Source organism: Cucurbita pepo, chromosome 19 (genome assembly GCF_057944985.1).
Source record: "Cucurbita pepo subsp. pepo isolate OVF chromosome 19, ASM5794498v1, whole genome shotgun sequence".
Lineage (NCBI taxonomy): Eukaryota > Viridiplantae > Streptophyta > Magnoliopsida > Cucurbitales > Cucurbitaceae > Cucurbita > Cucurbita pepo.
The window spans coordinates 2234211-2259568 of NC_141816.1; the positions used below are offsets into that span (position 1 = coordinate 2234211).

General features: G+C 36.0%; 3 protein-coding genes and 1 pseudogene across 4 annotated transcripts; 2 read left to right on the forward strand and 2 right to left on the reverse strand.

Annotated features, from left to right (window-relative positions):
* Nucleotides 1-477: 477 nt before the first annotated feature.
* On the forward strand, nt 478-2973 carry LOC111781813 (G2/mitotic-specific cyclin S13-7-like). Its single transcript, XM_023662522.2, has 8 exons — nt 478-631; nt 931-1130; nt 1226-1480; nt 1554-1679; nt 1768-2016; nt 2099-2260; nt 2351-2532; nt 2628-2973. The coding sequence occupies exons 1-8, from the start codon at nt 595-597 to the stop codon at nt 2776-2778; spliced, it is 1362 nt and encodes a 453-aa protein (XP_023518290.2). The 5' UTR covers nt 478-594; the 3' UTR covers nt 2779-2973.
* Nucleotides 2974-6653: 3680 nt separating this feature from the next.
* LOC111781105 (transcription factor MYBC1 pseudogene) lies at nt 6654-8518 on the forward strand (annotated as a pseudogene).
* A 4396-nt stretch (nt 8519-12914) lies between these two features.
* LOC111782104 (uncharacterized) lies at nt 12915-15498 on the reverse strand. 2 transcript variants are annotated; one of them, XM_087119863.1, is made up of 4 exons: nt 15218-15498; nt 14356-14979; nt 13939-14170; nt 12915-13075 (listed from the first exon to the last, which is right to left on the reverse strand). In XM_087119863.1, exons 2-4 carry the CDS (start codon nt 14952-14954, stop codon nt 13025-13027), a joined length of 882 nt encoding a protein of 293 aa, XP_086975989.1. In that variant the 5' UTR covers nt 14955-14979; nt 15218-15498; the 3' UTR covers nt 12915-13024. The 2 variants fall into 2 exon arrangements, with proteins under 2 accessions (XP_086975989.1, XP_023518666.2); XM_023662898.2 differs by having other exon boundaries at nt 14356-14962; nt 15218-15497.
* A 1300-nt stretch (nt 15499-16798) lies between these two features.
* Nucleotides 16799-22439, reverse strand: LOC111782204 (stomatal closure-related actin-binding protein 3). The gene is made up of 13 exons (XM_023663026.2): nt 22181-22439; nt 21066-21366; nt 20844-20972; nt 20382-20474; nt 19549-19689; nt 19113-19181; nt 18878-18961; nt 18617-18797; nt 18283-18399; nt 18139-18197; nt 17759-17893; nt 17253-17402; nt 16799-17117 (listed from the first exon to the last, which is right to left on the reverse strand). The coding sequence occupies exons 2-13, from the start codon at nt 21348-21350 to the stop codon at nt 17085-17087; spliced, it is 1476 nt and encodes a 491-aa protein (XP_023518794.1). The 5' UTR covers nt 21351-21366; nt 22181-22439; the 3' UTR covers nt 16799-17084.
* Nucleotides 22440-25358: the final 2919 nt, after the last annotated feature.

Here is a 25358-nt window from a genome sequence, read left to right on the forward strand (position 1 = left end):
TAATCTTTTTCATGGTAGGAAAAACCCTTTGCATTTGAAACCTTTAAGAATTCAAAAAGTTTGTTATTGGTATTTAATTAATTAACTAATTTAATATTTATAATAAATTGTTTATAAACTATTAAAGATACAAAATGCCTAAAAATTTAAATTTAAATCTAACAACCAAGTTTAATAATTTTTTAATTGTATAGATATAATTAATTAATTAATTAATTAATTAATTAATATTTATTAGAATTTGCACATTTATTTAAAGGATACATGAATTTATAAACGTGAAGAGGAAGATTAAATTAAAGACAAAATAAAAAATTACATTTATATATAATTCAGCTTTACTTTGCACTATAGGATAGTTTTTAAAGCTTCAACGGCTATCTTTCCCGACAAACCAACACCGTCAGATCATAGAAAGATCCAACGGTCAAGATTTCAAAGTCATCTGACCGTTAGAACGTTGTCTGTAGCTTCAAAATGCTTCTCATTGCGTCTCATAAGTCTCCAAATGAATTCATCTTCATTCGTGAGAGAGAAGGAGAGTGAGTGAAAGCGTCGTCGTCTTCAAGAATACTTTCAGAAGAAGAACAAAAAATGGCTACAAGACCAGTCGTTCCTCAACAAATCAGAGGTACAAGAGATTTCCCATCTAGAATTTAATTCTTTTTTCTGGGTTTCTTCTGAAATTTCATTTATGATGATTCGAACCCCAAATTGCTTCTAATACTAAGAATTCTGCCCTTTTCTTGTTCTTCGCATGTTGTTATTTCGTGTATTATGATGATTTGTTCGTGTGTTTGCGTTTGAAAATCTGTATTCAGTGTTTCTGGGTTGGGTTTTCTATGAAATTTTCATTGGGTCTAGTGTTTTTTCGTTTTCTTTCGGTCCCTTTTATGTTGAATGGGGTTTTTTTTTTTTTTGTGGGGGAAGGTGAAGCGGCGATTGGAGGAGGAAAGCAGGGGAAGGGCGGGGCGGCGGTGGATGCAAGGAACCGCAGAGCATTGGGTGATATTGGGAATCTGGTAACTGTTCGAGGAATTGACGCAAAGGCTAATCGCCCTATTACAAGGAGTTTCTGCGCTCAGATGCTTGCTAATGCCCAAGCGGCTGCAAAAGCTGAAAATAATAAGGTCTCCTCATAATCCCTTCATCGGATATATTGTCCTACTCTTCTTCATCGTTTCTCAGGTTTGTGAAGATCTTTGGTTTTCTTTTGGTAATGCAGAAACAAGTGCCTGTTAGTGTAGATGGGGCTGCTCCCATTCTTGATGGTGAGGTTGTGGCTGTTAAGAAACCAGGAGCTCCCAAGGCTGCAACGAAGAAAGTTGTTTCCAAACCGAAAGCGGCGGTGATCGAGATAAGCCCGGATTCGGTCGAACAAGATCGGGGCAAGGAAGTGAAATGTGGTAACAAGAAAAAGGAAGGAGTCTCAAAGAAGAAGGCACAGACTCTCACCGCAGTCATGACGGCTAGAAGCAAGGTACAATTTTTGACATTGAAAGTCGTAGTTGGTTGTGGTTCTCTTAATAATTGAATCACCTGTTTCATTTTAGGCTGCTTGTGGTGTAACCAAGAAACCAAAGGAACAGATAATTGACATTGACGCAGCAGATGTTGGAAATGAGTTGGCAGAAGTGGAATATGTTGAGGACATTTATAAGTTCTATAAGGAAGTTGAGGTATGTTTTATTATTGTATTCATTTTTGGTTCATACGAGTCGGCCCCTCGAATCAATTCACTGATGAGTCTGTGTTGTATTTGTAAAGAATGAGAGTAGGCCTCATGACTATATGGATTCACAACCGGAGATAAACACTTCAATGAGAGCAATATTGGTGGATTGGTTAGTTGATGTCCACAACAAGTTCGAGCTTTCCCCTGAAACCTTCTACCTCACCATCAACATAATTGATCGCTTCCTTGCGAGGAAGGCAGTTCCAAGAAGGGAATTGCAGTTGTTGGGTATTGGGGCAATGCTCATATCCTCCAAATACGAGGAGATCTGGGCGCCAGAGGTATGCGTAAAACTCGACATTTGTTAAGAACAATAACTACTAGAGGTGGGTGTCCTAACATAACATGGCATCGTTTTTGCAGGTAAACGACTTCGTGTGCCTTTCAGATAGAGCGTACACGAATGAACAGATACTAATGATGGAGAAAAGGATACTTGGGAAGCTGGAATGGACCATGACTCTGCCTACTCCCTATGTTTTCCTTGCTCGGTTCATCAAGGCGTCGAAGGACTCCGATCACGAGGTGAGTAACGATGAACGAATGAATGCTTGATCCCTTCCTTGGTTTAGAAATAGAAAACTGAGTAATATATGAACATGAAACTTGGTGCAGATGGAAAATCTGGTATATTTTCTTGCAGAACTTGGCGTAATGCATTACAACACCTCAATAATGTACAGCCCATCAATGATTGCCGCCTCGGCAGTCTATGCCGCTCGATGCACGCTGAAGAAAAGCCCTGGTTGGGATGAGACCCTCAAACTGCACACTGGCTTCACAGAGCCTCAACTGATGTACGTGAATTGAAAAGATTGTGTGTGTTTGTTGTGTGATTGATTATAAGGCGTCAAGTAATTGTGTTGTTGTTGTTGTTATATGTGAACCACAGTGATTGTGCAAAGCATTTGGTGGGATTCCATGGGGCAGCAAGCAAGAACAAGCTGCAAGTAATATACAGAAAGTACTCCAGCTCCGAGAGGGGAGCGGTAGCATTACTTCAGCCACCCAAAGCTCTCTTGGTGACTCCTAATGGTCATTGATGAAACATTTGGTTGAAAAGAATTGAATTTGTGTTGATTTTTGGGGGTTGGGGCTGCCTTTTTGTTCCCTGAAAAGCAGTTGAATATGATGTTTTTTTAGTTGTAATCAACAATCTTCTTATGTCACTAAAAGTATAATATGTGTTGTTAGAAAATTGCTAACATAATATAATATCATATCTCATTCTCAGTTAACCCTATTGAGTTTTGTCTTATGTGTTCACGTTTGTAGTTTAAAATTTGTGTTCGATTTGTTTCTTTTGTCTCATGGGTAGTATGTGACTCGAATTTTTGTCCGAATTTAGTCTACATATTTCTAGTTTGAATGAGTTATGAAATATATGATACTCTTAATCATTTAATATTTGAAGGATGTATTAGTCAGGGAATATATCTTAAATATTGGTAATTCGTTAAATTTGAATAATAATATTTTATTTTATTATCCAGATTTAGTTAGTTTATATTTTACTTGTTTTTGTAGGCATTTAGTTAGTATCTTATATCGGTTGTGGATATCAGTGAAGATTGAAATCTCAATTCTATTTTTCATTCTTAAATCTGTATTATTTAGTTGAGTAATAATATTTTCATATCTATTTACACTTTTGAATGGTAGATATTGTGTCTGAAAAGACTTATTTGGTATTACTGAGATTATAGCCAACCGAGGGGCGATTTTCAAATCGTTGGAGGAATAAAGAAATTCAACAAAAACAAACCAGACATGGGAAACATGCATGGATGTTCTATTTACATGGACATGGCCTTTGGGAGGTGGTTGGCCGGATTCAAACACCAAAGGAGGATTTAAATACATCTTGCGCGAATGGAGAGAATCAAAGCATGCCAAGTAATGTTTCCCTTGAAGACGACAATCACACATTTGGGATGACAAGACACCAAAAGAAGCTAGAGTTCATGATATTGTTCTCATGATACGAGGCTACAACTTTCTGGAGAACAAACTGTTATCACAACGTGACATGACAAATTACTCAGTACTTCCATAGTGTCAAGTCGATCTGCCGAGAGATTATTAAACTATATCCAAAGTCTGTCGTTGGAGAAGGTCGAATGAAGAGGATCATTATCCACAGATTACGACCAGAATATAGAAATTTTGTTATTGTTGTACAAGGATGGGCTGCTCAAGACACTTTAGAGTTTGAAGAATAAACACTCTACACAAGTGAAAGTCGGAGTAACAATAAGTCGTCTACCAAATGTGGATACAAAAATGATAATGAAGTAAGAAGTCAGGAACTACACAACCAGGGAGAGCTCAGAAGAACGATAAGTTCCTTCACGAAATCTGTGGAGAATTCCTAGAAGAACATATCAAAATCTTAGGCATTAACTCGTAAGAAATGACTCGGATCTGAGATTTTACCTTGCGGATCTTCTCGGTTCTTGACGGAAAATGAAGCTTCGGTCACTCAAATCTCCTTCTTTCTTCTTAGGAGGAGTTCTTGCCTCAAATCGTGGTTGGAGGCGACTTCCGGCTATGGTCTGGTGAATTTCCGGCGGTTCTTTCTTCTTCCTCTCTCTAGGTTTTCTCAACCCTCTCTCTTTGTTTTCCCTTTTGCAATAATCTGTCATGGTACTCAAACCCCAATAACGGGTTGGGGGGGGGGGGAAATGACCTAATTTACCCCTCGGTTGACTTTAACCGATTTTGTGCTATAGTGAGCAAGAAGTGACTCAATCAAATGAACTCGGTAAAAGAAAATGACACCTCAACAACTCAGATAGTAAAAAAAATCCTAAAGTCAAATTCATACTATACCAATAAACTATTATAGAAGACGAAATTAAAGAGCCAAAGACATATGAGGAAGAAATTATAGCCGTGAAACAAAATCAAAACTTGGAAAACAGTGTCAAGACCAGAAGATGTCAAATCCATCTTTTACACGTGGATTCATAAAATAAAATGTACCCGTATGAATCAATCTAGAGATACAAGGCTTGGACTGTAGCTCCATGTTTCTCTCAACAATGTCTCGAATTCAAACTAGCATCATTATACATAATTATGGCATCATCATACAAACTAACTCGGATTCAGACTATGATGAAACGCTTAGTCCAGTGGCGAAGATCATTATCGTACAAGTTCCTCCAATTTCAAGAAGAACGCACTTATGATGAAGATCATTATCGTACAGGTTGTAGTCTTACATTTTGCGTTCCATAGTGTCTGGTAGCATGAGTGTCCGCTGCCTGGTGGGTCTATGTGCGCATGTATGGGTTGTGTGTAGGAAAGTACTACACATACAACCCTATTCGGACTGAAAAGCGAAACCTAAGCTCATGTCATGATGTTTTTATGAAAGGATAAGATCATATTGCATGATTATATCATACATCCAACCTTGCCCGAGACTGAAAAGAGTCTTATCTAACCTACTAAAAGAACACCCTACTAAAAATTCAGAACCTATGTCATCCAAGTAAAACAAGCGGTTATAAGGAAAAACCTAGAATAAGAATTCAAAATTCTTACCTCCAAGCACGGATTTCGACCATTCAAAACTCATATTAGTTCTCCCAAAGCCACCGAACATTTCTTGTAAAGGATCTCTAATAAGAATTTCGATTCCCGTCAGTCTTTGGAGCGAATTTCAATTTCTCTCTCTACTTCTCATTCAAAAACTTTAACTCTCATCTCCACTTTTCCTTTTCCTTCATTTTTTTTTCCTTTTCTTCATGATTAACCTTCTCTTTAGAGCTAATGCGCACCCCTAATTAGAAAACGGGTCAAAATGACTATTTTGCCCTTCAGTTGACTTTGACTAACTTTTTTTTTTTTTGAGTTTATGAGATTTTTCCAAAAATTTTACTTTTCCTTACCGGAACGAAGTATTTGTTGCACAACTTTGAAAATATTTTAAGTCAGCATTGTAGGTTAGTCTATAAAATCTATAAGCCTAGAGCTCTGGTACCCGTTGTAACGATCCTAACTTATTACATGTATGTCATGACTACTAGTATGAAAATAAACAAATAATTTCTTAAAACATAGCCATAGACTTCATAAATTTATTTCAAAATTAATAATATCTTAAAATTTGCATTTTGCTAAGAAAAAAAATGTTAAATATGGTTTGAGTTTTAAAAAATACTTAGCAAGTTACCCTATGGTTGAGGTTAGGAAATGAAATCACATGACTATCCACTGTGTTCTACTTTCTTTTCTTGGTAGAGGTAGATTCATAACACTTCTGTCAGCATAGTTCACGCATGCATGCATGAACCCACTAGACGAGCTTGTATACCTACCTGTAAGCCTGACTACAAGTTAGTGCACACTCATGTTACAAAAAATCAATAAAAAGAAAGGAGCACGTATCATATCATGATGTACGCATTCATACAAACCATACTGGAGAAGTATCCTATACTTGTGACATACAACATACTTCTATTTTTAAATCATAGTACATGTCTTTCATACAACACGCAATTTCTCTAACCTAGCCAAAATGCGCTCCAATGGAAAGTCCGATTGGCTAAGGCAAAGTCAGTAAAGTTTTTGAGTCGATGTTTGTTTGCAATTTTTTTTTTTTTTTCATCCTCTATTAAATTTATTTAGCCATGGATGTTTAGATTCTTAAATTATATATAATTATTAATTTTCAAGAGATTAAATTGATATTTAGTGTTTTTTTTTTTTCAAATGGAGCGTGTGTGACACGCGCTAGAGAATTGATGATGGGGAACAAAATCTTATCGATCTTTACAACACTCACTTTCAGGTATTATTAATGAGACCCATAAATCCTGGAAAATAATTCTCTTCACAAAATAAAATAAAATTAAATTAAATTAAAAGAAAAAAAAAATCATAAGAAACAAACAAACAAACAAGTAGGAGAAAAAAGGACGAGGGCCAAGAGAGCATCAGCAACAGTACCTCCACGCCTCCCCCGGTCCCTAGTGAGAGATAAACTATGAGAACGAGAGAGAGAGAGCGAAAATTAAAGCTACAACAAAACAAGATCCACCTCGAACCTCTCTTCGTCTTCGACCTTTTTGGCCACCCCCTTCATAATCATCGCCTCTTCTTCATCCCTTTCATCTTAATCTTCATAATCATCCTTCCCCATCTCCCCTTTTTCTCTGTTTTTCTCTGTTTCTATCTGTTCTTCCGATTCGGGTGATTTTTGTTTCTGGGTTTTGTTTATTTTTGTTGATTACTGTTGCTAATCCAGTTAATTGATTTGGGTTCTCTTTGGTTTCTTCAATTTTTGCTGTTTTTTTGTGGTGTTCTTGAAGAGGGTCTTTGAACTGTTGACCAGGAGGAAGAACAGTGAACTGGGTCGAGCCTAGATTTGGGGAAGAATGAGGGAAGAGCATTCGAATTGGTTCTCGAGATGGGAAGAGGAGCTTCCATCTCCAGATGAACTCATGCCTCTTTCTCAAACCCTAATAACCCCCGATCTAGCTTTAGCTTTCGATATTCAAAATCCCACCAATTGCAGTCCGCCGTTGCCTTGCCCATCTCCGCCGCTTTCGAATCCCCTACCCGGCTCCGGCAACGGAATTCCGCTGCCCAACTCGGGGGATTTCGGCGATTCCGCTGATTTAGGTTCCGGCGCCGGCAGCGACGAACCAGCCCGGACCCTCAAGCGGCCACGCCTAGTCTGGACTCCACAGCTCCACAAGCGATTCGTTGACGCTGTTGCCCATTTGGGGATCAAAAATGCTGTCCCTAAGACCATAATGCAGCTCATGAGTGTTGATGGCTTAACCAGAGAGAACGTTGCTAGCCATTTGCAGAAGTACCGCCTCTATCTCAAGCGTATGCAGGGTTTATCCAGTGGTGGCGGCGGCGGCGCCGCAGCTGGCTTGGTTGCTTCCTCTGATCCCGCCACCGACCATTTGTTCGCTAGCTCCCCTGTTCCACCCCATTTGCTTCACTCCGCTCGTGCTAGTTCAGACCACTTCATGCCCTTTGTTCCCATGGCCACTCTACAGCAGCACCACCACCACCTGCAGCAGATGGCCGCAGCTTCTGTCGTCGCCCACCCTCAGCTCCAGCCCCCCTATCATCGTGGGCAGTTTGGGTCACCATCAAACGGCCAATTCGAGCATCCATTTTTAGGTAGACAGTCCCAACCTATCCATAGAATGGGGGCACCAGTGCATAATTCAGTTCCTAATTACATTGAGGATTTGGAATCAGGCAATGCCAGTGGAGGAAGAAAAGTCCTCACCTTATTTCCTACTGGGGATGATTGAGCTTGTTTGTTCTTCCTGTTCTGTTCTAATTCTTGTGGAAATTGGTTTAAATGTTATGGGTTTGATCTGAAACTCCGGATAATGTTATCTTAGTTCTTGTTTCTATATAGTTCTTTCTAATATCCTTATCTGTTTAGTTGGTTTGGCTGTCATTATAATATGAAATGCATGACCAAATCCAGAAGTTCAAATAGGTAGAGTGGCCCATCCCTTTAATGGTGGTGGTAAATAGAGGGACATAGGGAGTTCATCTTTTGTCTGTCAAGTTCCCCCACATGAGACTTCTGTTCTATCATATCCGATAATCAGTTCATCGTCGTGTCGCTCGAACCGAACATAATGCCCTTAGATTTTTCTGTTTGCAGTTGTTCTGATGTCAAGCTCAGGTTCATAATCCAAGAACCTGCTGCTTCTTGTGTAATCAGGTTGGAACCAGCTGAGTCTTATATAAAAGTTGAAAGAACTCATAATATGTGAGTATCTATTTGAACAATTCTGAGTTCATTAGAATGTTGGTGTATTGAAACTGTTACATGAACATCTTGAATCTTAGTAAACTTTGCTACTATTAGTTTACAATTAGATATCCATTTGAACATTGTGTAATTCATTGTTGGTAAAGTTGAAGCGTTTTTTGCTCGAATCTATGCCGTACTTAGCGATATCAGGTGTTCATTTTCTGGGTTTGTTTTAAATGATCGCTTTGTTCAAAGGAAGTTTATGTTACAACTGAAGTTGATATCTGCAATCAAGTGAGTTGGTTTGGTGGGGATAAGTGGCCTTTAGTTTTTAAGGTACCCTCTATGGTACCCTCTATAATGCCGCCCGTTATGGTTTTTCTTGTTGATCAAATAGCTCAAGGCAAGAATACTTCACTCCACAAGCAAGATTGATTATGTCAAGTTTGAATGATTTTAAACACGTGAGCTTTTTATAGCCTCAAAATGAAAACTCTTAACTTTTCATGAGTTCTAACCTTCATACTCGATGACCATAACTAGCCACGGTGTAAATGTAACCTTAAAATACATCTATAACTCTAGATTATTATCCACTCAAAATTTGTAACCATTTAAGAATAAATAAAAGCTTGATTCTTCTTTAATGTGATATGAATTCGAACCCCTTCGGATAATTTGAACAACAGTTTCTTTACATCTTTCTCGAAGTTAATCTTACATAATTCATCTTAATTCATATCACCAACTTTTTACATGCTCGATCATTTAAAAGTCATCATCTTTTATTTTTCTCGTCATTTTTTCACTTAAGGAACAGTCAGAGCAGTTTCTCGAGTGAGTAATTTGAGTAATAATAAGTTGTTTATAGGATAATTATTCACTAAAAAAAAAAAAAAGGTGAAGGCTTTTAAATTGGATAAGAAAGTTGATTGGCTTTCCCTCATTCTCTTTTAATGGCACATCAAATTCAACATCTTTTTAATGGTTTTATTCCTTTTAATTCTTTTTATCTTGTTTGGTGATGAACTAGTTCTCTCTTTTTTGGTTGTGAAAGATTCTATTTCTAGCCCTTTTAAAGCTCATAAATGGCATATATACTTTTTCTATGCCTAACCCGTCTTTTTAGTTTCGAGTGGTCTTTTTAGTTTCGAGTCGAATTAGTGGTTTAGGTTCATCTTAGTACTTATCTTTATCAAAATGTTTCAATCGAATTTTTGGAATTTTGAACTTCCGTTCTAAATTATTAGTCAACTCTGTGGCGTGATTTAATGTAACGTACTTATAAACCGTGACTTTGACGCAATGTAAAAATGAAATGCACGCAGACATTTTTTTTTTTAATAAAAATTATAATTATAAATGTTGTTTCTATTTATGAGTTTCTTTGTCTTTGTTATCTACTTTGTAACGACATACCTTTCAAATCAATGGAAGAGATTTTACTTATAAATAAATATAAAAGGAGCGGATTTGAAAAGGAAATTCAATATGAAAAAATCTGAAATAAGTTTAGAGTTCCCGTAAAACAAACATATTATATTTTAAACTCGATAAATCCACGTACAAACATGTTTGAGCAATAGAAAGTAGGTCTAGTTTCTAAACTTGTGGTTCCGATCAAGATAGCTTGATGAAGACTACTCGAATGACTCTAGCATGCAAATCTAACCCAAGAAATGCAAGAGTACAAGTTCATCATATCATCTCCTATCTATATAATGAATCTTCTCGTGCTGCTTCTTGCCCAATTCTTCTAGATATTATGTCATCCATATCATCTCGTTTCTAGCTTCAGCTATTGCCACGTACTCAGCCCCAGTATATGAAAGAGCAATGCATTTCTGAAACCTAGAAATCCTATCATCCATGGCTTGCTCCCACTCGGTTATATCCTCCAACTGTAGGGCCTTATCAAAGAACTCTGGTTCCCCTTCATTAGTTAGCAAAAAATAGTGTAATGAAGGTACATAGCTATTTGGTACTCTTATAGCTTTGGATGATCTTTTCAACACCGGCTCAGGTGTCACTTGCTCCACCTCTAGTTCCTTAGCAACAGTCTTAGAAGTTTCTTGAGTATCTGATACAACATCACTAAGTGAATTTTTCTGCCGCTCAACCTCAACTCCCACTTGCTTTGTTGTCCCGAAACCTTTCTTCTCTTTGTCCTTGTACAAGACATTTTAATCAAAAGTCACGTCACAATGTCTTAAGATTTTTCTATTCTTATCATCCCAAAACCTGTACCCAAACATGTCAAAGTCATAGCCTATGAAGTAGCACTTCACAGCCTTAGCATCAAGCTTGTCTCTCTTCTCGAAATCAAACTGAAAATACGTAGTACAACCGAAAGTTCTCAAGTGAGAGTGCTTGAGTCCTATTCCTGTACATACTTCTTTTGGAAATTTGAACTCCAAGGGTAGTGACGGCCCTCTATTGATCAAATAAGCTGCTGTTTTCACAGAATCAGTACAGATTATTGTTAGTAGTCCAGAATGAATCCTCATGCTCTTTGCCTACTCATTCAACGTTCTAATCATCCTTTTAGCAGCACCATTTTGCCTTGCTTTATTGGGAACTGTCTTTGTTAATCTAATTCCCTCGACTGCACATTGTCAGACCTCAGGCATTTGATCTTCAAGTTGGTCTAATTTTCAACTTTAGCTTTCCACTTCTTGAAGGTGGCAACCACATCTGACTTGTATTTCATAAAATAGATCCACACCTTCCTGCTAAAATCATCGATGAAGGTGATGTAGAACTTTGATCCACCAAGTGATGGAACTAGAAATTATTCCCAAACGTCTGTATGTAACATTTCCAACCGCTTTCTTCAATTCTCTGGCAACCTTTGTGAAACTAACTCAGTTGGCTCATAACCCAGTTCTCACGAGGACCCATATCAAAAGATTTCAGACCTTCTAAAACTCCTTTCGCAGCCAGCATCTTCATTCCTTTGACGCTCATATGTCCAAGTCTATTGTGTCATAGACTTGAATTTGAAGCACTCTCAATAGCAGTAGCCATGTTCATACACCTTGTAGTGGTGTGTAAGGTTCTAGATTTTGTGTCACATGCTACCACCATAGCAACCTTCACAATCTTCCATAAACTCTTCCCAAACTTTGTTGCATAACCTTTGTTGTCCAGCTGATCAATGGAGATCATGTTCTTTTTTAGACTAGGAATATATCCAACATCCTATAATGTCCACTGATTTCTTGTGGGAGCTTTTATGCAAACATCCTCTTTTTCTTCAATCTCCAAGGCATTGTTGTTGACAAGTTACGCCTTCTTAAAATTTTAAGACTTGAAATTTCAAAACCGCTCTTTATTTGGAGAAAAATGAAAAGATGCACCTGAATCCAAAATCCATGATTCAATTTGACTATCCATGTTGAGGTTAGAGCATCCCCAATGTTTCCTACTCGATTTATAGAATCACCATCATCATTTGATTTGTGATTTTTTATCCTCGTTGGTCTTTTACAATCTGTCCGAAAGTGACATTTTTTTCCACAACTCCAACATTTTATGTTTGATTTGTTTAGAAAAATTTTACCGTTCTTTGATTTACATATTGTTCACAACTCCAACTCCAACACTTAAGTTGTAGGCTCATATTGTTCTTCTTTGAGAACCGCACATGAATGTGTCCCATGTTTCTATCAGTTTTTTGTCTTGTGAATGTGTTCTAACATCTCTTCTTCGATTGTGTTCTTCAAGACAAATATTCCTTTGTCTGTTTTGATTCTCCATTTGCAAGACGCCATTGGGATCTTACTTTAGCGGTGTAGTTTCACTCCCACCAATGATCTCCCAAAAGTCTTGTCCTTATAAATAGGACATCATGCATGTTGTCCACTTGTTGTAGTAGTTGTTGAGTTTCTTAATTCATCCAATGATTTGGAAATCACCCATCGTATGGGCTAACTTCAATAATACAAAACAAGTCTTTTCGATATAAAACTTGCAGAGTCATGAACTACTCATGATACGAAGAAACTCACCCACTAATAATCTCAAGAAATCGTTTATGATGTGAAAGATTGATTGAGCTACAACCACAGAGTATACTGTGAATTTCAAGATATCAAACAACCTATACGAACCTCACTCTGATACTAGATTTGTCTAACATAACTCTTCGTGGGAGACATTTGCACTCTTTATTAAGACCATTCGAGAAGATATTACAAGTTAGTTTGTAAAATACGACTTCACTTTACTCCAGTTGAGACTGTTTGAGATTTCTTGAGAAGAAAACCTTGATAAGGATGAAGGGATATTTTTTTTTTATTAATTAGTGGAAGTAGATGATGACTTAAAATGGAAAGTTGAGAATTACTTAATTTGCTCATTTTTAAATAATAATTTTCCAATAATCATTCATGAAGAAAGACACTGAATAATGAACATTAAAAAGAATAGTAAGTATAAATAAAAGGTTTTAATTTAAAATAATTGATTATAATTGGAGGTTCGGAAGCAACATAGTGAGTATATATATAATATGATTACCTAAGTAAAATCAGTTTTAATCAATGGTATTGCACATAGTCTGACCTCAAAGCCTGTTGGTACAATGGAGCCTGCAATAACACCACAAGTAAATCAACCCAAACTAATTCCAAAAATTGAAGGAAAACTAAAATCAAATGAGGTTTCGGGTTTGTATAAACTACGTTATTTCTCGACTAAAGATATAGAACAAGTATTGAGATAGAAGGTGATAACCCTAATGAATCGACCCTAAAACAAAGAATCTAGAGCAAATTTTTCAGGTAGAATGTGATAATCTAATGAATCGACCCCTGTAACAGAGAATGTAAAAACAAGTATTCGGGTAGAAGGTGATGACCCTAATGAATCAACCCTAAAAAAGAGAGAATAGAACAAGTATTCCGTAGTAATGAATCGACCCTAGAAGAAAGAGTGTAGAACAAGTATTCGAGTAGAAGGTAATGATTCTAATGAATCCACCCTAAAAAAGAGGGTATAGAACAAGTATTCAATGAATAGACCCTAAAACAGAGAGAATAGAACAAGTTAATCAATGGACCCTGAAATAGAGAGAGCGATTCTTAGAACAAATATCAACCATTTGTTGTTCATTAGCGTGTTTGACGTCGTGGGGCCAGCAGGAATAATTTTCAAGTCCTACTTCTATCTTTGTGGGAAAAAAAAGCAAAGGAGACACCATTCTAACAGTTCTATAGCCATATTCGAAGCACGAAGGGAAAGATCTTGAGGTAAATGTACTAAGAGCAGTTCTATCGAGTACAAGAATCGAGTGAAGCTCCAGAACATTCTAAGGAAAGGTAAAGAATCGGGTGGAGGTCGAAGTGATCGACTTAGTTGAAGTTCACACGTCCTTTGTCTAATCCTTTTTGCAGCTACTCTATTTTTTATTAGATAAAGCAGAACTTGTATAGTGTAAAGATCGTATGCGTACCCGGAAAGTAGTATGAGCGTGCAGCATCCCTGCATATGGCCAAGGGACATTGGCCATGGTTCTAGATATCTGATTCAATCCTGCAGTCTTGATAGGTGAAGGAGAAATATAGCCCAACGAAACCTCGTTCCGAGGTACATGGTAACCAGTAAATGAAGGCGGGATGCTTTGCACGGTAAAAGGAGCAAACTTCATGATCGGAGTTGGATTAATCGGAAGGCTCCTAATATACCTACAAACGAAGGAATAGGTTCTGATTAGTATGCATTTAAACACTCAAGCATTCAGATAATACTACAAAAAACGGATATAATACACTCCATAAGAATGGCACGATGGCACGATGGCCTAGCTGCATATGCGTACATCATCCAAAAACATCTCGAATTCCACATACAAAGTCCAAGTTTGCATTACCTTCCATAGCTCCGATCATAATCCGGGTCACTAAGATCCTTTTCCCTATCTCTTAAAATGGCAACCCGAGAAGTAGCCCCACTCCCGGCATCTTTGATACTCGTATACTTCTCAACTTCATTCACTCTACACCCTTCTCCTCCATCTCCATTTGCCAATATATCTTTCTCCTCAGGGAAGGCATTGGACAATACAGTACTCCCATGTCTACTGAATATTCGAGCACGAGCCTTATCATACTCTTCCATCCTCTGCTCCACAGTCCTACCAAGACATTGCCTGGCCATACCATTGCCAGCATCATCAGATGACTTATTCAACCTCGGTCTAATCGCAATCTTAACGCACCCAAGTTCATCATCAACAGACTGTTTTGCAGGTATTTGAGATAAGCAGATAGGCGGGAATCTAGCTTCACCAGTATTCCTCACCAGAATTCTCCCTTGTCCATCAATGCCATTATCCTGAACCATAGTTTGCAGGCCGTAATGTTGAGCAACACGATGAGCTGCGAGTCGAAGATACGACGTAGGGAAGTGTTGGAACTCAAACACTTGCTGTTCTTGATTTTCCAAAAACCTCTGGATATCGAGTTCCATTCGCAGAACTATGGTGACAATTAAACTACAATGAGCAGAGAAAATCTAACAAAAACATAACTCAGCAAACAAAAACTTAAAGTAAATGGCCATAAGATCTAAGAGTACTAAGCATAGGGCATCAAAATTGGGGCAAAAACTTAAACCCTTTGTTCAGAAGAAGACCAATAACAGATTAAACCTAAATCATGTGATATGAACAGAAACAGAGAAGAATCTAAACTCGAAGTTGAATCAAAATTAAGAGAAGAGAAAATACTGACTGGTTAGACGGTGTCGAGGGTTGTGAAGTGCCTCGACCAAAAAGGGGTCAACCATGGAGAGTTTCTCTTTGAGGGAATCTGGAAGGCCATCAATGGAATCCATTGTTTTCTCTCTCTGAAGACTTTCTCTCACTACTGTAATCAGAGACTTGAAGCTTCTTCTTCTTCTTCTTCTTCTTCTTCGAGACAAACAGTGAGAGAAATCTCTAGAGAGAGAGAGAGGGGTCTGGATGAATCTTATCCCTACAGACGAACAAAAGGGCTCAACGGCGGAAGGGAAATTGAAATTGAAGAAGGGTTGTTGAATTTATACCAAAAGAAATCGAAATTTTTACTTTCCATATCTGAATTACACAAAATTACCCAAAACAACACAGACCCATTTGGTTTGGTTGACTTCAGACACAAATTTATCAATTAGGTTGACTTCAAATACTCCGACTTAGATCTTGAAATATATTCGCTCGTAACCGACATCTTCTTTCATACATTTAACCATACAAAATTAACAGTTTCATTGTGTTGATGCAAGAATCTAACGAGCGGATGCAGAGTTTAAAAGCTAATCGAACATTCAAGAAAGAGCTCGCATCAATGTGGTATTATGTCAAACTTAATATTTAAGTCAATACTTAGATCGTAGTAATAACGACGTTATACCCTCAAAGAGTAGTTGGCATTCCTCCCCGACTCGGTTTTAGGGCTCAACCAAGACGTGTACATGTGCCCTTAGAATTATCTTGGGCGTTAAGGACCCAAGCCCATGAGCATTGGATCACTCTTGTAACACGACTCTTCGTGTTGTTTTTTCTCTAAAATTTAAGAGTAATCTTTGGTTATTCATCATGATAATATTTTAATTAACTATTTCTTTAAAAAAAAATTAAACATTATTAAGTTAAAGAGAACGTTACCAAACTCAAAGTTTAAGGTTTAACACGATGAAATTGGTTCGTGTTTTTTTTTTTTAATTTTTTAATTTATGGTCCCTACCAATTAATTTTAAATATAAAAAATGTTTTTTTTTGTTCGGACAATAAATATTAAAAACTTTTAAAAAAATATATAAATGTCTTATTTATGGTTGGTTGAATCAAATACAGTCAACGTTTTTGACGTAAATTTGACTTGTTTATTAAAAAAAAAAAAAGTGAAAATTAATTTAATTTAATAATAATATAAAAGTATCATTTATATCGAACTAATAATTATATCCCTAAATCTTCTGAATCGTTTCAATTAAAGCTCTAAACTAATAATTATATCGAACTACATTCTTCATTTGCTTTGGATTTAAAATATTAGTTTACACGTGTAAAACCGACAATTCTATCAATTAAAACTAATTTGAAATGTAGAGTTCGATTCAACAGCCGAGGAGTATAAGGAACAAAATATTCTCAACTTAAATCGATTAAGTTGCATTAAGTACTAACAAGAACAAGGTGCATAATCCTACAAATCGACCTCGGTTTATGATGTTTAGCTGTCGAGAATCGTTCATACAAGAAACCGAGGCTGAAATTGGAGTATAAACGACAGGATATCAATAAAACTAAAAACGAAATCGTTACCCGAAAATGGAACAATCAATCACAAATCAACCAATTGATAATAAGAAACTTAATAAGCTTTGTTACAACAGATGATTAGGCAGATAAAAAAGGATGCCTAAAACAGCTCAACATGATTAGTGAACAAAAAAAAATTGAACAAAATTACATTACAAAGAAGCCAAATTTACTTCACTCACAAGCCATTGTACTATCACACTCCTAAAAAAAACCCTGCTTTAAAAAAAATAATTAAAAAAAAAAAAAAAAAACTCGGGTTTCTAACACGAAGATCAGTTGGTTAGGTTTCACTTCTATACTTGATCATCTGGTCCAGCCAGCATCACCTGTCGAATCGTATGTTTTTAAGCTTCAGAACTCATATAGACACGAGAGTTTGTGCACAAAAACGAGTTGGGAGAGTTTACCAAGCACGAAAAGGAATGGGGTCATAATGAATATGATTCAAAGAAATTACTTACATTGCAGTCGTTGGCGTACTTTCTGGCAAGCATGATTGCGGCGTTTCTTTCCCGCTCTGATTCGAATTTCAACACGAACGATAGTCCCTTCCTTCCTTGCCAGAATAGTGCCTTGGTTGCGGTACTTCGGTCATCTCGAACTCCGCATAGCTAGAGTTGAAGAGGGAGATGATGAGAATCACAGACATTGGGAGAAATAGGTCGTGTAACTACCCAAGCCTACCGCTAGCAGATATTGTCCTCTTTGGACTTTCCCTTTCGGGTTTCCTCTCAAGGGTTTTTAAAACGCGTCTACTAAAGAGAGATTTCCACATCCTTATAAAGAATGTTTCGTTCCCCTCTCCAATAGGACATAGCTTTGGAAACAGCTATCAAAAGCACGTTTTCACTAAACTCTTATCCCAAAAAGAACAGAAAGAAATCGTCCATTCTTTTGGCTCGGCGTCGTTTTCAATGTTTATAACAATTGATACCCGAGTTGCAAAATAAATAACTTGTTACGATACCTGCATCAAAGACGAATAATTCTCGCGTGCCTTCGTTATCCAACCTCTGGATAGCTTCATTCTCATTTTCCCAACATGAAATACATGAACAGAATGTGATGAATAATCTTGTCCGTTCATCTGGGATATAGTTACCTGCAGATTTAGAATCGAACGAGAATCGATGTTCAGAGAGTCGCCAGCATGATTACCCTCATAATCTAATGTAATTTCAATTATCGCATCGCTTCGCTTCGAGGGAAGAACTCAGTAAGCTAAGTACAGGTATAGCATGATTGAACTTTCGGATTACTACGTACAGCCAAGGCCGGGACGAAGTTTACACAAATTTGAAAGTAGACATGCATATATCGGATGTGAATCAGAGAGGATAATCATACATTGAATTCGGAGTTGGATTTTTGCATGAGCGTCTCAACATAAGTTCCGAGTCCTGAAACTGTCGAAGGTGATTTTGTCAGTTTTCCTTAACTCGGCTAGGCCGGGCAAAATATGACTCATAAATGTCAATGAGAAAAACCAACCAGGTTCGATGGGACCGGTTGTCATCAAGTCCACTTTTTGGCCATTGGACACTATTTCCACTTGTAAGGTTCGCCCGACATCGAGAGGTTCCAACGCATAGATCGACTTGGTCGCACCTGATAAGAACATGAAACTGTTAAGGCAGAAAACAAACTAAACTAATACTAAGAAGAATATGTTAAACCAGGTAATGAACAAAAGGCAAGACTATACAACGAAAAAGTCCATGCTATCGATGTTTTATGATCGAGTACCGTGTGTTCATGAACCTAAATGAGATCGACAAAGCTCCTATTATCTGGCTTGAGTCGAGGTCTAAAACAAAATGTTTACCTGTAATTACTTGCTTCCAGCTGCAATCGGACGACATTCGATACCATTGAATAGAACATTTTGAGAGTGGGGGTGCTGCATCTGAGGCACATTTGATTCTCAAAGATGAACCTAGAGTTTCTGAACCATCCAAGTCGTATAAACTCGACTTGTTCTCTGCAGCCCTTTTGCACATTGTGAGCTGGATAAATAATAAAGGCGAGGTTAGCAACTCGTATGCATCAAAATAATCTAAACGTAAATCCTAATTTCTTAACATGCCTCTCTTTGAAGCTTTGCGGAGATTATAGTTTTTTCTCGAATTGTAGCTCTTAGCGCACGTAGCTCATGTTCCATGCCCATCACCTATGCAAATATAAACACGAGTTTAAATAATAAGTGAATCGAGTGTAAGATGATTAACTTCCCTGTAATTGCATATCCTTATTTGAAATTTTAAGGAGAATCGGAATCTTTGATTTGAAACCGAAACAAAAGACCTGATATTCGGATCTACCTTGCTTGGTTGATGCAATAGTTTAATTCTTCTAGCCTCTTGAACTTCATCTACTAGTCCTTCGACGTTCTGTCGATATGATGTAACATAAACATTGTAAGAATTGCTTAAGTATTAAGAATCTTAAACAAAATCAAATTATCAACTGATGCTAAAAATGCTAAAAGTGAATGAAGATTATACAGATAAACTTAATGGCACATATAAAAGGCATCTCTTATATATAAGCTTCCAGTTAATGCAGATCGTATGAGAAAATAAGGGAGATAACGAGCTAATCGTGCTGCATATATCGATCATATTTTCGGTCATATCGCTCATTTTTATTGCTGATTCTTTACAATGAGCTGATCGGGCGTATATCTTCATAAATAAGGGAGAAAATGAAAACAGTAATTAACAGATAATGAGAAGGAGATGTAGAAGAAATTTGGACCTGTTTTTTCGATTCGTCCGAATTTTTTTCCTGTTCATCAAGAGCTTCCCCAATTCGCTGCACGACCGCTCTTGCGCTTTCAATTTCAGCACAAGCAAAAGATTTCTCTTGGTTAACCAACCTCTTAGCATCTTCAGAAGCCTAAAGTAAACAAAAAAAAGTTATATGAGTTTGGCGTTGCTACTAAGAAAAAACAAATGGCACGAATTGTAATAGTCCAAGCCCACCACTAGCCGATATTGTCCTCTTTGAACTTTTCTTTTCGGGCTTCCCCTCAAGGTTTTTAAAACGCATCTGCTAGGGAGAGATTTCCACACCCTTACAAAGAATGATTCGTTCCCCTCTCCAACCGACGTGGGATCTCACAATCCACTCCCCTTCAGGGCCCAGCGTCCTTGCTGGCACACCGCCTCGTGTCCACCCCCCTTCAGGGCTCAACCTCCTCGCTGACACATCGCCTCGTATCCACCCCCTTTGGGACTCAACCTCCTTGTTGGTACATTGCCCGATGTCTAGCTCTGATACCATTCGTAACAGCCCAAGCCCACCACTAGTAGATATTGTCCTCTTTGGACTTTCTCTCTCGAGCTTCCCCTCAAGGTTTTTAAAACGCATCTGCTAGGGAGAGGTTTCCACACCATTATAAAGAATGCTTCGTTCTCCTCTCCAACCGATGTGAGATCTCACACAAATAATAAATAACTTGACATGTGAAATACGTCAAATGTGGGTCCGATGTTCACCCGGGATAATTGGGATAATTGTACAGATAGATCATAAGAATAACATGTTGAAGTCATCTAAATATTATCTAAGAATGTGAATCTGATAACCTGTTTGAGAAAGGAAGCCAACTTTTTCACTTCAAACTTTTCTTGAATCAGCTCTCCTTCTTTTTGAGTTAACTTCACAGCTAAAGCTTCCACCTGAACGATTTATGATGGCAAAGAATGCAAAATATTGAGAACACTTATGACAAAGATTACGAGGAAAACAACAAACAATACGAACGACACTTAGTTTCCGAAAGGAAGATTGTTAATATTAGGCGCTTTCTACAACTTTCACAAGCTCGATCGATATCAAAGAGATCAACAAACTCACCAGCAAAGAACGTGCACCAAAAACAAGAAAATTGACGATTTTATGTAACAATTTGAACAAATAACAAATATTCACCAAGAGAATATCTTTACCCCTATGGCCAGAGAAGTGTTGTGAGTGAAGCTTTCGATATCAAAGTTCAACATGAGCTATAACGATCAATTGGAAATGAAAAGTCATGAGATACGAACCATGGAGATAGCTTTCTCCACATCCTCCTTATTTCGTCCAGCCAATCGACCTTTCAGAAACTCTAAAGCATCACGAAGCTTCTTCAAAATAACATGTCCCTCCAGTGAAGGCACTTCTCTGAGCTTTGCCTGAATCCCAACAACATCAAATTACAATTCAGTTAAATGAGAGACGCGATACAGAATTGAAACTATAGAAGTACTTGTCGAAGTAGTTAGAACCTCATCCGACAGCTTAGCAGCAGAGGCCAAGTTCTTGTCAAATTTACAGGCAAGGTCACGAACCGAGAGTCGCTTATGCTGCTCAGACAAGTGTGTAGTTTCCTCTTCGATAACCTCTTTAAGAGAAGGGCCCTGGTTTACATCCTGAGGCTCTTCTAAAATCTGATTGTCAGGTCCTAATTTATATTTCGGAAATTGATTCGAAGCAAAGCTAACATCAACTGAAACTGGCAACATTGCCTCCATGTTCACAGTTTCTTCAAACTCGGGACTAATCTTCGTCATTGATCTGAACTCGATTCTGTATTAAACCAAGGATATTCACTTTTCATGTAAATCCAATGATGAAAAATAAGAACAATCCAATGCCCCAGATGGGGAAAACGCATTCTTATACTTCATCTCATACATTAATCAATACCTAATAGCAGATCAATTGAATTTTAGGGCGAATCAACGGATCGAGGGAGAGGTTAAACAAAGAACAAATCAAGTAGACAAGAACTTTATACAACATAAAAAGATTTAGTAAGTAAACCAAACTATGGAAGATTAGAAGCATATTTGTTTGTTCTTTCACCAAATCCCTGAAAAAATCCACCAAATTTCAACAAAACTCTAACGGATGCAACCAAAAATCTCTCTCTCCCCAAGGAAGAATGTTTTTGTCAAACCCACATGGCCAAAAAACAAACAGAATCATGGAAGAATTTCGCACCCAGAAAGGAAAATCCACACAGAAATCCCGCTGTTCTTGAAATGTAGTGTTTCTTTCCAGTAAAAGAGATAAACTTAAGAGGACAAAAAGAAAATGAAAATAGAAACACAACATTCAGAGTAAACAAAAAGAGGTCTAGGAAGCTACAGTCCGAACCCTCCAATCTACGTTACTCAATGACTCATTCATACTAATTAAGACAAATTAACACAGAAAGCAACCAATAAATTCAATAAAAGAAGAAACCCATAATCAAAAAAGTGCTACCAGGGAAAGAATTCATCACCAATCAACTTCAAAGTTGAAAAAAACGCTACAAGGGTTTAAAAAAAGAGAAACAACAAAACCCCAGATGATGAACAACAAAATGCAGCTCAAAAACTCCAAGAAAACTTACAGATTACAGGAAAAGTAAGATGAAAAACATGGAACCAAGGCAAACCCAGATCAGAAACAAGGTCTTCCAGCTAGAGGAGAGCAAAAAGAAAGGGGGGGAAACAAAGAGAAGGAGAAGGAGAAGAGGAAGAATCTAAAGAGAGAGGTTGGTTATGGCATGCTTTTTGTAAAGGGGGAAAAAAAGGAGGAGAAGGGCTAAATGGAAAAGAGGCTAAAGGACCCAAAGACCTGGTCTGTGTGTCACTGGCCTCTCTGTCCTGGGTCTTGGCATGTCCCCTTTTGTCAGCAAGAATGAATAAAAGACTGAAATTTGCAAATTTGCCCTTCCTTCACATCTCTTGTAGTATTCGAACAGTACCCTACAAACCCCCAAATTTCTGATCATACCCCTCACAACTATTTGTTTTTCTTCAATTCATGAGGATTTGTATTCTTCTTCACATTAAAGATCCAATCTTTTATTTCATACAACTTGCTTTTTGCTGTTTATTGGTTTTTTCCATTCATTCAATCATTTTAATTTCTCATCAACCCGTGAGTTTTCTCTTCTCGATCGTAGAAGTTCGTTCGATCTTAAAATCAATTTATCACTGTATTTTTTACGGTAACTAAACTCGATACAGTAGCTAAATAGTTAAAAACATCTTTACCCTAATAGAAACAATAAAGTTGGATTCTCCGTCCATAATTTTAAGAATCTACCATAAGTAATTTTGGAAAAAAATAGATTTCAAAAGTCAATTAATTAATATTTTTAAGAAGAATTTCACTCCAAAATATATACGTCAAATAAACCTTCAATAATAAAAACAACTTTTTATACAGAGTAAACAACAAATAAATTTATTAACTGACATAGCTATAACAAAAGTCAACTTATTTAAAATAGGCTCGTATTTCAATTATGTCTCTAAAAAATTATAAATAAAAAGAAAAATTCGGGATTACAAATTATAAAAATAACTTTAGTACTATATTATTATTATTATTATTTTTTTTTTCTTAGAAAATACTTTTGAAATTTCCATGCTTCACCATGACACCATCATTGTTTCTTCCCTCTTGTAAAAAAGTGATTACTTGGTGAAAATTATTATTATTTTTTATTTCTTTAAAGAAAATAAAAATAAATAAAAAGACATTCAAAAAAGAAAAGGCTGCCAGTGAATATATGAAAGCTGCCACCCCACGCGCCTGCCCCACCATCTCCGGTGGGTCCACACCTTAAAATAATACCTGGTGGCGCGTGGGATTACGCGAGTGGGTCTATCGTTTGGAACCATTAGGCTGGGCCGTCTGGTAACCGCTTGTGTCCAAATAAATACCTTACATCCGGGATTTACGGTAATACCAAATAATTTTTTTTTTCTTTTTTTATTTATTTTAGTTTTATTTATCACCTAATTGTACTTGAAATTTAATTAATAAAATTGTAATTTTTGTTTAAAATTAAATAAACAATATTTAAATTACTAAAATTTTAATTTAACTAATTTAATATGTAAAAAATTATTGAAGTATTTTTTTAATATCTATTTCGAATAATGACTGTATTAATAAATTACATCGAATTAATTTAAATAAACGATACTTTTGTTTGACAAGTTTTCTTTTATTTATTTATTTTATTATGATAGGGACTATATAGTTAAAAATTATAAAAGAAAAATTTTAATATTGATGATAAGCTTTTTAATTAGAATTGATAATGAAAGTTTTAGAAGTATATAACAAATTAAAATTAGGATTAAATATATTTATTTTTAAAAATTTTGTATTTATTTTAGATTAAATTTGGGTAATATATTTATTTTTGCAATTATTATTATAAATAATTTGCATGTAAATGGATAATTAAAAAAAAAAAAAAAAAGATGGGAATACGTGGCATGATTATGATGGGGCAAAGGCATCATACGATTGTGATAGAGAAAGGAAGAAGCTATCACTATTAAAGGATTGTTTGGTCAACCTTTTCTTTTTTTTGTTGACCAAAATTTCATTTATATTTTAATTTCCACTAGGGTTGTTTATTTATTTATTTATTTATTTTATTATTATTATTGATGGTATTCGAGGAGAAATACATTTGTCATACTAATTTGTCACGACCCGAAAGTTTCAAATTTGGGACGGTGACCAAAAAGATAAAGACCAAAAGAAAATAAAATAAAAGTATACTATAAAATATGGTAACTTTTGAATTAAATTAAAACAAATAACATTACTATCAAAATTTAATTATGGGACGGCACTGTCATATTTACTAGATAAGAAAAAATGAGTTTAAAATAAGATTACAAAACGACATAAAAAAAATACTTCAAAAAATATAAGACGGACTGACGTTCTGGAACGACCTTCTCTGTGATCGTGCATCTCTTAGATGCTCCATCACCTTTGCCGACTCGACCTACAAAAACTTAAAAAGAAGAAAAGAAAAGTTTAAATGGGATTTGAAGAATAAAAATGTAAAATATTTTTAAAAATAAAATTATAAATTTTGTTTCAAATAGTGTTCCAATAATATTATATTTATTTTCTTTTTGAAAATACGTGAGTGCATTTTGTTGAAGTATTTTCAAATGGTTTTCAAAAGTCTTACCATTTTAATATTAAAAAAAAAAAAAAAAAAAAAAAAAAAAAAAAAAAAACTCTACATTTTATAAATTATCTTTCAACTTTTAATATTCTTAATTTAATTAATTATCCATTAAATCTATACATTTTATTATTGGTTCTTTTTGTACAAAAGTAATACAAAATAATTATTTCCAAGATATAAAATCCAAAAAAAAAAAAACCCTTAAAACGTCCTAATATTTTTATAATAATTAATCATTTAAATTACAAAATTGATTTATTTTGAAATTATAAATAAAACTAAAATTAAAGGCATGAAAATAAAAATAAATATGAAATTGGAAGGAAAAATGGAAAGTCAACAATTGACTTAAAAATAATTTGATATTGACGTCTCATTCCCCTAAAATTCTTCATTTTATGTGTTGTCAATTTGAAAAGAACATAAAAATATATATTAAAATAATAAAATTAAATTCAGTTATATACTTGGATTTGATATATTATTTGAAAGTAAACCCATTTGACTAAAAAGCAATTAAATTTTATGTTAAAATATACCTTAATTATTATTTTTTTTTACTCTTTTTTAAGTT

Bases quoted from the DNA above. Each gene is read 5' to 3' on its own strand.
- LOC111781813 (XM_023662522.2), top strand. From the start codon at position 595: ATGGCTACAAGACCAGTCGTTCCTCAACAAATCAGAG. The intron at 1,680-1,767 runs GTATGTTTTATT...GTATTTGTAAAG, and splicing joins AGTTCTATAAGGAAGTTGAG to AATGAGAGTAGGCCTCATGA. The intron at 2,017-2,098 runs GTATGCGTAAAA...TCGTTTTTGCAG, and splicing joins AGGAGATCTGGGCGCCAGAG to GTAAACGACTTCGTGTGCCT.
- LOC111782204 (XM_023663026.2), bottom strand. From the start codon at position 21,350: ATGACGAAGATTAGTCCCGAGTTTGAAGAAACTGTGAACATGGAGGCA. The intron at 18,198-18,282 runs GTTGGTTTTTCT...CACCTTCGACAG, and splicing joins AACCGGTCCCATCGAACCTG to TTTCAGGACTCGGAACTTAT. The intron at 17,403-17,758 runs GTATCGTAACAA...CTTCAACTCTAG, and splicing joins ATTATTCGTCTTTGATGCAG to CTATGCGGAGTTCGAGATGA.
- LOC111782104 (XM_023662898.2), bottom strand. From the start codon at position 15,320: ATGGATTCCATTGATGGCCTTCCAGATTCCCTCAAAGAGAAACTCTCC. The intron at 14,963-15,217 runs GTCAGTATTTTC...TTGTCACCATAG, and splicing joins CCCTCGACACCGTCTAACCA to TTCTGCGAATGGAACTCGAT. The intron at 14,171-14,355 runs GTAATGCAAACT...CTTCGTTTGTAG, and splicing joins TATGATCGGAGCTATGGAAG to GTATATTAGGAGCCTTCCGA.